The 12,335-nt window shown below is 39.3% G+C and overlaps 1 protein-coding gene across 2 annotated transcripts in view; it reads left to right on the top strand.

Moving 5' to 3' along the window:
- RBKS (ribokinase) overlaps nucleotides 1-12,335 on the top strand; it is an 80,076-nt gene that overhangs the window by 42,691 nt on the left and 25,050 nt on the right. For both annotated transcript variants that reach the window (XM_060117523.1, XM_060117524.1), the window contains exon 7: nucleotides 4,225-4,413. In XM_060117523.1, the coding sequence (XP_059973506.1) occupies nucleotides 4,225-4,413 (189 nt within the window). The remainder of the gene's footprint in view (nucleotides 1-4,224; nucleotides 4,414-12,335) is intronic.

The following is a 12,335-nucleotide window of genomic DNA, read 5'->3' as shown; positions in this document are numbered from 1 at the left end:
AAGGAAGCTAATTTTAAGAAGCCACAATAGGTTATGCAATATTTTTGAGCAACCACCATGGCCAGGCATTGTGCTAGGAAAAAGGAATTGTGGGAGAGAGTGACCATTTCACAATAAGAAGTTAGATTACCCTCAACTGCCAAACTGGCTTAGATTTTCCTGCTAGATACTTACAGAGCATCTCTAATGATTCGTCAAACACTCATCACAGCTAGGACTGCTTGTTCAATACCTCTGTCTTCTCCTGGGAGAGAATAGACATCTCTTATTCACTATTGTATCCCAATGGCTATCTACTGCTGCATAATAAATTACCCCCAAAACTAGTAGCTTACAACAACAGGAATTATTTATTGTCTGTCATGGTATCTGTGCATCAGGAATTGAGACAGGACACAGCATGGCTTGTTTCTCCTCTACGATATCTGGGCTCTCAGCTGGAAGACTCAAAGACTGGAATCATCTGAACCTTCTTTCACTCACATGCTTGCTCGTTGATGCTGGCCATTGGCCAGAACACTTACACATGGCTTCTCCTTGTGGCCTGGGCTTCCTCACAATATGGAAGCTGGGTTCCAACAAGATACAGTCTCCTGAGAAGGGGTGAGGGAGAGAGAGCGCAAGAGCCTGGCAGAAGACATGGTGGCTTTTATGACTTAGCTTTGGAAGTCACACAGCATCTCTTCTGGCCCATTCTGTTGATTGTGGTAGGAAAGTCCACCCTGGTACCCCACCTCTCAATAGAAGGTTGTCATTGTCACAGTGTGAAAAGAGCATGTATGATGTGATATATATTGATAGTTATCTTTAGAAATTATCATCTGTTATATTGTACTCGGCACAGAGTTGGCACCTAGTAAACGCTTATTGAATGAATGAATAAATGAATGAACTCTGGTCTTTAAGGAAATTGCTCTCAAAGGGAACTCTATTCAATACTCTGTGATGACCTATATGGGAACAGAATCTAAAAAATAGTGGATATATGTATATGTGTGGCTGATTCACAATGCTGTACAGCAGAAACTAACACAGCATTGTGAATCAACTATACTCCAATAAAAATTAATTTTAAAAAACTTAATAAAGAAAAATTTTTAAAGCTTAACATTCTCATAGATGACTTCTAACCATGATAACAATGTAAATTCATGCTTTAAGATATTCCCTCTGTGCCACACACAAACCATTGATACATAAATACAAAAAGAGACAATGAAAATATACTCACAAGCTCAAAAACAAGATAAATAACTCCACAGATCAGAAATGGAACAGAATGACAGAGATTCAGCCTTGGGTGTGCTGTACTCCAGTCCCAGAAGCTGGCATAGGTGTGTGGAAGTTTGCCTCCCATGGGTAATGGGCACTGAAAGTGTGCCACTCATGGGAGACTGGAGCAGTGCCCAGGCTAGAAACCAGAGATGCTGGGCTAAGGCTTCCCTGCTAAGGAAAAAGAATGGAGGAAGCTGCTATGCCTGCTGCTTGAGGCTACAACATATAGAAAGCTCCCAACCTGCAGAGACAGGAGGACAGAGAGACTGCCTCTGATGAGGAAGAAAACCGAGCCAACTGATGACTTAGTGACTGGATTGGCAGTTAGTGCCAATACCCCCCAGAACAGGAACTCTCTGTTGCCGACCTAACACCTGGCTCTGGTTTAGAGACCCTTGGGGACCTAGTGGATGCAGCTGTAAAACCACTAGAAAGGCAGGGATAAACCTGATGGGAGTGAAATGTGCAGACTCTCCAACTCACTGCGAGCAGAGTGAGCCTGCAGATGAAGAAATATACTGCTGCTAGAGATCCAGCAAAATCAACAATCTGAAGAGAAATTTGCCCAAGATGAAATTCAAATAATAAAACAATGCAAAAAGACTTTAAAATAAGTATGATTAAGATTCTCATTCTTTAAAAAAGGAGAAGAAATTGTGAAAGGAAAACAGAATCAAAGCAACAGTCTGTGAATATGAAAACCAACCAATTAGAAGTCCTGAAAATGAAAAACAGTCATTGAAAAATTTTTAAAGCACTCATTAGAAAGATAAACATCAGACTGGAATGAAGAATTCGTGAACTGAAAGAGAATCTTGATCAATTCACCTGGAGGTAGAAAACTCAATTCACCTAGAAAATAGCATGGAAAGAAAAATAGTTTTAACTGTTAAAGAGGAAGTTAGCAGCTTGAGAGGCTTCAACATGTGTCAAATTGGAATGAAGGAAGAAGAGAATGGAGGGAACTGAAGAGAAGCTATGTTAGAGGAAAAACTGCAAGGTGTTTTCTAGAACTGAGAAAAGGCACGAACTCTCAAAAGATCAGAAGTGTGTTAAAAGTACCGCATAAGATAAATAAATATAACTTTCTACTAACATACATTTTAGTGGAACTGCATAAAATCAAGGAGCTTAATAAAGATAAAAATATTTTTAAATAGCCAGAGGAAAAAGGATTACATGCTTGTAAAAGGGGAAAATGGAAAAAACCAAAGTGTCCATGAAAAAGAGAACTGATTTTGTTTAAACTGTTGCATATATCTGCAGTATGGAATACAGTGCAGTTTTTTTTAGAAAGCTACATATATCAACACAAATTTTAAAATGTTAAGGTGAAAAGTACAATGCTAAATAATATATGGAAGATATCATTTAACTTCTTTAAAGAAAAATATTGGAAGCAAATAAAGTAAAATTTAATAAAGTAAAATGTATTAAAGATGGGTGGTAGGTACATGAGTGTTTGTGCATTATTTTTCATGTTCAAGATTTTTCATTAAAAAATAGCTGTTTAAAACATTTTTAAAAACCACAAGAAATCGATATTTCTGAAAATAAACTATCCAACTCAACACAAATATCCCAGTAATGAAGATCAATGCAAAACTTATAAAAAGAAAAAGGAAAGTGGCCTCACAGTATAACCCACACAGACTGAAAGAAAGGGTCTATGGAAAAGACGGTAAGGGGGGCGCTGGGGGGTACATGGTCAAATTAATGAAACACATGCTCCTGGGAAGACTGACACCAAGAATGAGCAGACACTGTGGGATGATTTACAGGCACCAAGAAGGGTTAGTCTGGGCACATTCAGAGCAAGCACAGGAAGGGATATCCCATTCTTAGGAAGAGATAGTATATGATTAAACTGTAATAGAGAAAAGACAAAATTTGGTTATAAACTTTCTAAGTCAAAAAGTATCATATAATTCATCTAGTCCAGTGAATTTTCAGCTGCCAATCCCAGAACCATAAAGGTTCCCTGGAGATGCTGGGTGGGTACCTGGGGGATGAGGAAGCAGGGCTGCAGCCCCTCACCCCTACTTCATCCAGAGGATTTTTTATATTCTAGGAGGAAACTACTGATCCTGTCCAAGCCCTACATTTTACAGACTTTATGTGACTTGGGGACGTTTCCAGAGTTAGTGAGTAGTGGAGGTCTCTGTGAACATCAGCACATTGCTTTTTCTGCTGTATATCAGAGCCTCTCCTACTCTGCTTCCATTTGCTCAAGCAAAACAAACAAAAGAAATGAGTGGTCTGCAAACTAGTAATATGCAAAAGGCATTATGGCCCAAGAGAAGCCTAAAAGAATTTAGGTGTGAAATTTATGGGTATGATTTATACCAAAAGTCATTGGCAGTGGCCCCTTCCTTGCTTCTTGTCCTCCCTCCCCACTTCCCTTATTTCTTTTGTAAAACTCTCTTTGTTCCTCCTAACTCTTTACTATGAAAATCATCACAAATAAGGAAAAGCTGAATGGGCAATACAGTGAATACTCATATCCTCTCCACCAAAAAAGTTGTTAACATTTTGCTGCACTGGCTTCCCCTCTCCCCTGTGTGTATTTATTTTTTGGTTGAATTATTTGAAAGTTGCAGGCATGATCCCTCACCCCTAAATACTTCAGCTTGCATCTCCTAAGAGGAACCACAATACCATTATCACACCTAGGAAAATTATCAGTAATTCTATACTGTCATCTGATATTCAGGCCACATTCAAATTTCCCCAGTTGTCCCAAGAATGTCTTTTATAGCTTTTTTCTTGTCATTGTTATTATTGTTTTATTTTATTTATTATCCTGAGCCAGTATCTACCAAAGTTCCCCACTGCATTGGTTGTTATGAAAAAGAAGGGAGACATCGCCTAGAAAAACAGATCTAATCTAGGAGCAGACCCAGTTACTTATTCTCACCACAGTTTCTTTTCTTTTTGTATGTATTTCAGGCTGAGATTCTGACCGGCCTTGAGGTCAGTAGCCCCTCGGATGCTGGGAAGGCTACGCTGGTGCTCATGCAAAGGGGCTGCCAGGTTGTAATCATCACCTTAGGTGCTGAAGGATGTGTGATGCTGTCACAGAAAGAACCTGTCCCAAAGCACATTCCCACAGAGAATGTCAAGGCTGTGGATACTACGGTAGGTTTTTCAATTTCAGAATCCTTTTTGGCCCTTGAAAATCGTCATTTAGTAACTAAGATACTGCACCTGAATTTTTGGATCACGCGGTAGAGGCCCTTAGAGGACCTATGGGGGAAGAGGACAATCAGGCAGGAGAACTGTATCTTAACCTTTTCTAAACCACTGTAGGACTTTATACAAGTCACTTAACCTCTCTGAGTCAGTTTTCTCATCCATAAAATTGGAATATCAGTAAAGTTATACCCATATTACCTATATTCATTCATTCATTCATTAAATAAGTATTTATTAAATACCTATTATATGCCAGTCATATATTAGGTGCATATATATAGTGATGAACAAGACAAAGTCTCTGCCCTCATGGGGCCTAGATTTTAAACAATAAACACATCGCCGGGTCTTACAAGCCTCTTGTGTGGAACGAAACTGGTTATTATATTGTAGTAATAATAGCATTACTACGTGCTTACTGTGTCTCTTTCACATTACTGTGTCTTACTGTGTCTCATTTTAATCTTTACAACAACCATATGAGGCAGGTACTATTATTATCCTCATTTTACAGATTTAGAAACTTGCTCTAGATCCCAATGCAAGGAAGTAACAAAGCAGGAGGTTCAAAACTAAGACACTTGTGTGAGGTGCTATGTTAAGGACAAGCAGGTTAAGTGGACAAGTCACGGCTACAGAGCAGGGATGAAAAGGAAACAAGTTAGAAAAAGGCTCAGGGTTCCTCTAAAGCTGGGGAAATAAAAATTATTTGCTTATGGGCTAGACTAGAAAAGTAAGTAAACGTCAAGGACAAGAAATTAGAGTTGAGGAAGAATAAAAATTTTAGGGTTTTTATCTATAAGAAACTGACATATTATTATTTATAAAATATGTTTATTTCTTTGCTTAGAAAAGACTTTAAAATTTGGGTCATTTATCAAAAAAAGAAGCCTAAGGGCATCTGATGAAGTTTTAGTTAAGAATATGCATTGAAATAGATAAGTGCAAGGAATGCTTCTATTACACAAAATTACATCCTGATTGCCTGTGTGTGTGTGTGTGTGTGTGTGTGTGTGTGTGTGTTTTTAAGTTACTTACTTACTTACTTATTTATTTTGGCTGTGTTGGGTCTCCGTTGCTGCATGCAGGCTTACGCTAGTTGAGGCGAGCGGGGGCTACTCTTCGTTGCAGTGCGTGGGCTTCTCGCTGCGGTGGCTTCTTGTTGCGAAGCACGTGCTCTAGGTGCGTGGGCTTCAGTACTTGTGGCACACAGGTTTAGTTGCTCCATGGCATGTGGGATCTTCCAGGCCCAGGGCTCGAACCCGTGTTCCCTGCATTGGCAGGCAGATTCTTAACCACTGCACCACCAGGGAAGCCCCTGATTGCCTTTTAAAATGTGTTTTATCAGGAATTTGATAAGCTATACTTGGCGATGTTATTCTCATCATATTTACTTATTTCTGAAACCGTTAGTTTTTCTGTTTTGTCAAGGACAGTAACCTGAATTTGAAAGATTCCTTATTAGTTCTGAAGTCAATCCTGCATTAGACTAAAACTATTCCAGGTCCGAAGAGTTTGTTCTTCTTTTGCTAAAAATTAAACGAAGGGTCCTCATGAAGCTACTGGACCTCTGTGACTGCCCAGAAGTGGCTCAGCCCCTGCTTTCAAAGTCTGTATCAGTCACGACTCCTTTTGCTCATAAGCACCAGGAACACAACTCAAACGGCTTACACAGAACAAGGGATTTATTTGGTGCACATAAGTGGAAGGTTCGAAGGTACGGTAGAACGCAGAAGCTAAACCACGTCATCAAGACTCACTTGCTCACCCTCTCCCTGTCAGCTCTGCTTGCCTTTTGGTGGGCGTTGAGCTCAGACAGGTGCCCTCCAGGTGGTGGTCCCTGGCAGCACCCTACTCACACTGTGCCTCACATCATGTCCCCATCCCCAGTGTCAAATAAAAATCAAAGAACTCTTATAAGAGGATGGGAAATGGATACTGATCAGAGTAAAACCACCCATGCCCACCATAGAACACTCATGTAGAAATGCACTGCTTCGGCATAGGATTAAATGATGGAGAAACTAGCCTTGGAACTGTTCAAATTTGAATCAGTAGTAATAATCCTCAATAATTTCATGTTGAAGGATTGGATTTCACAGATCATGACAGATTATAACTTTGAGCATCTTAATGTACAGCGATGTGCACCAAGGAGGTTTTCACACTTTGTTGATACAGTTTTTTGCTCTTTCATTTGGTTCCTTAGCACTTGCAGTTAATTTCTAGGTTTCAGGAAAGGTGAAACACAGTGAGAGTTCAGAGAGAACAGATTGCTTAATGCTTGGAGGCAGGAGAGAGAAAATGGGATCGGGATGATCAGGACGCTGGATCAGGATCAGCAGGTTTTTTCTGTAAAGGGCCAGATGGTAAAGTTTTAGGCTTTACAGGCCATATGCATACATGCTCTGCTACAACTACTCAGCTCTACCATGGTAGCATGAAAGCATCCATAAACAACTTGGTACGCTATTGAAATTAAGTTAGTATTAATCTAAACTAGATTAAGGTGTTAATTGGAATCACCAGTGCAATCACTAAGAAAAGAACCAAAAAAAAAAAAAAACACCTAAAAGAAACAAGACAATTAAAATGGTACACTAGAAAATATTTAACAAAAACAAGACGGTAATGGAGGAATAGAGGAATAAAGAAGCTACTGGAAGATATGCTATTGTAAACTGGGATAAAATTAAGACAGGAAGATATGAGATCCAGGAAACAGGTGATGCAACTTAAGAGAGAAGTCAGTGACAATGAAGGAACGTTCCAGGACAATAGCTATGCAGGAAGCCCGTGCCCAGTCAGTTCAGATTAGAGCAGGAGCATGGCGGGCTCTGGAAGGAACGTCTCCCAGAAACAAAAAAGAAAAAAGGAAAAAGAAAGAAATAGTGGAATATCCAGATATCCAGTGTGTTTGAATATGCACAAAGATTTTTAGCTCTTGTAGAATTTGAGGATGAAGTAGTAATTAATACGTAGAAAACTGAGGAAATGAAAAAAAAAAGCAAATTTTTTCCTCTAGGTCATCTGGAATCTAAGGGGAAAAGGTATGATTAAGTAAATATAAATTTTGTACACCACATGGCTATGAATGCATAGTCATAACAATGTAAGTGCCAATTACTGATTTAACCAAAAATAGAGATTATAATCATACTGTGAAAATGGAAAGATAAAGTGAGTGTGTATTTGTGTGCACATAGGGGAAGATAAGAGAATTAAATGCTCATCTTCCATTGTTGGAATTCAAGAGATAATATCTAAAACAGATTTTTTTAAAAGAGAACAGTATAAGCATACTACCAGAAATAGAAGATAAAATCAGAAGAAACCAGTAAAAGAATTTAAAGTATTTGCCTCATAGAAATAGGAGTGGAGAGGGATGGGGCATTTACACTTTAAGCTTTGTTTTTTTAAACTATGAAATCAGATGGCTTGGATTTTTTTTTAAGGCAAAACAATGCGATACCATTTCACACCCACTAGAATGGCTATAATCAAAAACAGATACTGTTGACTAGGATGTGGAGAAATCAGAACCCTCAAACACTGCTGATAGGAATGTAAGATGGTGTAGCCACTTTGGAAAATGCTCTGGAAGTGCTTCAAAAAGTTAAATTTAGAGTTACAACAGACTCAGCACTTCTACTTCCAGGTATATAGCCAAGAGAAATTTAAAAAAATATATGTTACACAAAACCTTATATATAAATGTTCACACAGCATTATTCATAATAGCCCCAAATTGAAAACAAACCAAATTTTCATCAACAGATAAATGGAGAAACAAATAGTGGTATATACATATGATAGAACATTATTCAGCCATAAAAAGGAATACTGATACATGATACGGCATGGATGAACATCCAAAACATTATACTAGGTGAAAGAAGTCGGACATAAAAGGCCACATATTGTATGCTTCCATTTGTATGAAATATCCAGAGTAGGTAAATCTATCGAAACAGAAAGTAAATTGACAGCAGAGGCTGGAGAGAGGGTAGAATGAGGAGTGACTGCTAATGTACACAGGGTTCCTCTTCGGGGTGATGAAAATGTCCTAGAATTAGATAGTGGTGATGGTTGTACAACCTTGCACATATACTCAGAACCACTGATTTGTGCACTTTTTTAAGGGTGAATTTTAGGGTATGTGTATGATATCTCAATTGAGAAAACAAAGGACAAACAAAAACAACAAAAAGGCACTTCACTAATGAGTGGATACTCATTCATAAAGAATCTTCCACTTAATTGCTGTACTGAATCTACTGACTGGGCGCTTAACATCCCCCCAGTGGAACCAAGGTGACACAGGAAACGAGGGTAGTTATTTTCTGGGTGTAGGGTCTCCCTCAGCTTTTTCATGCTGTCTTTCTCCTCTCATCCAGCACTCATTATTAAAATTCTTGCCTGTCCTGCACACAACTGTTCAGCTTCTTCATAAGTCTGGTAAAGAGGAGCTAATTCACCTGGTGACGTGAGGAAACTCCCAGGGAGGCATTTTCTTCTGAACAGATGGGCTCCTTCCCCTTCCTGTCAGGAGGGTATCACTTGCTCTCAGGTAGTTTGTAACCTTCTCCCTTTTCTCCTCCTCCTCATCCCTTATGATGTTACACCTTAACAAAAAAATCCTGCTGTGCAACCTAAATATAGCCAGTTTTTATTTGCCAATCACACTGGCATGGATGGTGGAAACCTCTTTAGTTAGTTGGCACGTTGTCCACTGGAGACAGCCTGCCCTAGCAGGAGCCATCGCCTGCTCTACGCTGTGCCTCTGCAGACTGCTATATCCAGTTTTGCCTCAGTGTTAATAGTTGGATATATCGCCTCTATTTTTACATCTGTTTTTCCCCTTGTACTAAAGTGAGATGGTGGCAGTAGCTGCAGATGTCCTCAGCTCAGTATGGAAGACATGACAGATGTGTCTCTTTTCCCATCTCTGGCGCTCATGTCCTCACTCAAGTCCTTCCAACCTGAAGGTCAGGGGCTTTGCCTTCTTGTGTCCATGACTGCACTGAATATTCGCTCCATAGTCAGAGTTACACACATATAAGCATGGTGACACTTTAGGATTACTGTGATAGTGTGATATATTGTAACCTCAATTATCCTTGGCCTATAAGCTCTGTAAAATTCCTGATTTATAAATTTCCTCATGTAAATGGTTAAGTCCTAAAGTCTACACTGACACTCTTAATTTCAAGAATTCAGCCCCTAAGCTAAATCTGTCTTCTCAAGAATCACTTACTTTGTAATAAATCATAATTCAGGATACGTAAGTAAGCCAGAGTAATCAAAGGCGAGGGGCAGGGGGGACTCATCTTCCCTATGTTTTATTCCTCTTTCTTTCTATCCATTGCATTTGAGTCCTGTAGTATTCACAGTTATTGGTGAGGCATGAGGCAGCGTCAGCCCAGCTGCATGGATGCCCCCAAGGGACAACTCGGGGCTGGAGAAGCAGCTCCAAACTAGAGACGGCACCAGTAGGAAGTGGAATCATTTCTGTCACAGTTGGCGTGGAAGCACTCGTGAGGGCGGGGTGAGTGCTGGGGCTGGTGGATTACCCACAGTTTTCCAAGGTAACTCCTCCTTGGTGTATTCCCCCCATCCTGGGGTCTGGCCTTCTGCCATCCAGGCTGCTCACAAGCATAGGCTCCCATTAATCCACTTCTGAGGTACCACCCAGAATGACAGTTCAGTCATCCAACATCTGAAGGGCCGTTATTTCCATCTTGGTGTGACCTTCCCCCCAGCCTACACCCTCTTCCCATCCCCAGCCACCTGGCCACTAGAAAGCCAAACTAATTTTGTCAGATTAAGCAGAATGATTGAATTTAGGTGCTCTCAAGAGATGTTTCTCAACTCCGGCAAACTCAGACACTGTTTCCTGCTGAGCCACAGTCTTGCTGAGAGGACTGAGTATTCACCAGGTCTCCCATGGCACTGCCAGTGGTAGTCTTTGTGACGCTCCTTAAACTGTGGTTCCCCAGCAAACCATTCTTTCTTTCTCCCACCTCCTTCTTTCTGATTAACATGTACATTCCTTGCATTTGTTAATAATTGGTGGAGTTGCTGAGGGGACTTTGTAGCTCAGTAGCCATTTTGTCCTTGAATAGAGACTTTGCACATTTCTGTCCAGAAGCTTCTGTTATAGCCAAAATGTTTGAGTGCCCCTCACTGTTGATTGCCAATACTTCAGAAAGGGTTGGGCCATAAAATACAGTGGGTAAAGAATGATAGAATCTTGGGTGCTAAAGAGGTAACTATAAAATAGTAAGACTAACTGTATCTCCATATCAATTTATTATCCAAGAAGTGACTGTTGTTTCCTTCAAATTTTGACCTTAGAAGAATTAAGTATATACTGATACTGCCAATATTCAAAGTACCTTGGGAAATGCTCTTTTAGAATTGCTTTGAGAGCCTTCATCACCTTTACCCCACCAGTCACTCTATTATTTTTTTTACTTTCTACTCATGAAATTAATACATGCTTAGTGTTCAAGAGGAGAAAAGAGCAGACAACACAGAAAGGTATAAAAAAGTCAGATATTCATGATCCTATCACTTAGATGTAACCACTGTTAACATTTTAGTGTAAATCCGCCTAGATTTTTCTATGCATAATTTTGAATATCTGTACTTTTGAATATCTGTTAACAGCAAACTTGAATATTTGCAACAGCAGAGGATTAATGTGTGTCATTATGGGAAGGCTCTACATCCCCAAAAATAAATGAAACATTTCTTTAGAATAAAGTAAGTAGGCAATTCACTGAAGAAGAAATACGAAAGGTAAAGAAATGAGACACTGTTCAACTCTACAAGAAATCAGGAATATGCAAATCAAAATAACAGTGAGATTCCCTTCATTGCCCATCAGGTCAACAAAAAAATAAAGATTGATAATGTCAAAGTGCAAATAAATTGGAAAAACACATGCTCTCATATAGTTCTGGTAGGAGTATAAATTCATAGAATGTTTTTGTAAGGCAATTTGACAATACCAATTTTTTTTTATTTATTTATTTATTTATTTATTTTTTTTTTTTTTTTTTTTTTTTTTTTTTTTTTTTTTTTTTTTTTTTTTTTGCGGTATGCGGGCCTCTCACTGTTGTGGCCTCCCCCGTTGCGGAGCACAGGCTCCGGACGCGCAGGCTCAGCGGCCATGGCTCACGGGCCCAGCCGCTCCGCGGCATATGGGATCCTCCCAGACCGGGGCACGAACCCGTATCCCCTGCATCGGCAGGCGGACTCTCAACCACTTGCGCCACCAGGGAGGCCCGACAATACCAATTTTTAAAATATGTTTTCCCTTTGACCCAGTATATCTCTTTCTAAGAATCTGTCCTACAGAAGTGTTCACATATATAAATATTTGTACAAGAGTGTTTATTTCAACTTTGTAATAACCAAAAAATCGATTAGACAGGTCTACATAATCATCAGTAGGAGAAGGTCAAATGATAATAGTATGGTGCCATTGATTTAAAAATAACTCTACTTTGTTATAAAGCAGAAACTAACACAGCATTGTAAAGCAATTATACTCCAATAAAGATGTTAAAAAAAACTCTAAAAAAAAATAAAATAACTCTAGCTATCTGTAAGTAAAAGTATAATTTAAAATCTAAAACAAACAAACAAAACCACCAAACTTTCCCATTACTCATGGGGAGGGGAACAGGATGGGGGATAGGAAAGTGTTGAAAAGGACGACCTCTACGTTCTGCTCCATATTCTTCTGAATTGTTTGCATTTTTCCATAAACCTGTATTTTTCATGTATTACTTTGCAATTTGGAGTAAAGATGATTTGGGGACATAGCAAAAAACTATTTGGAGCCACATCTAGCA

Source organism: Mesoplodon densirostris, chromosome 14 (assembly GCF_025265405.1).
Source record: "Mesoplodon densirostris isolate mMesDen1 chromosome 14, mMesDen1 primary haplotype, whole genome shotgun sequence".
NCBI lineage: Eukaryota > Metazoa > Chordata > Mammalia > Artiodactyla > Ziphiidae > Mesoplodon > Mesoplodon densirostris.
Note: the sequence above shows the minus strand (reverse complement) of the source record. Positions and strands in the feature narration are given on the sequence as shown.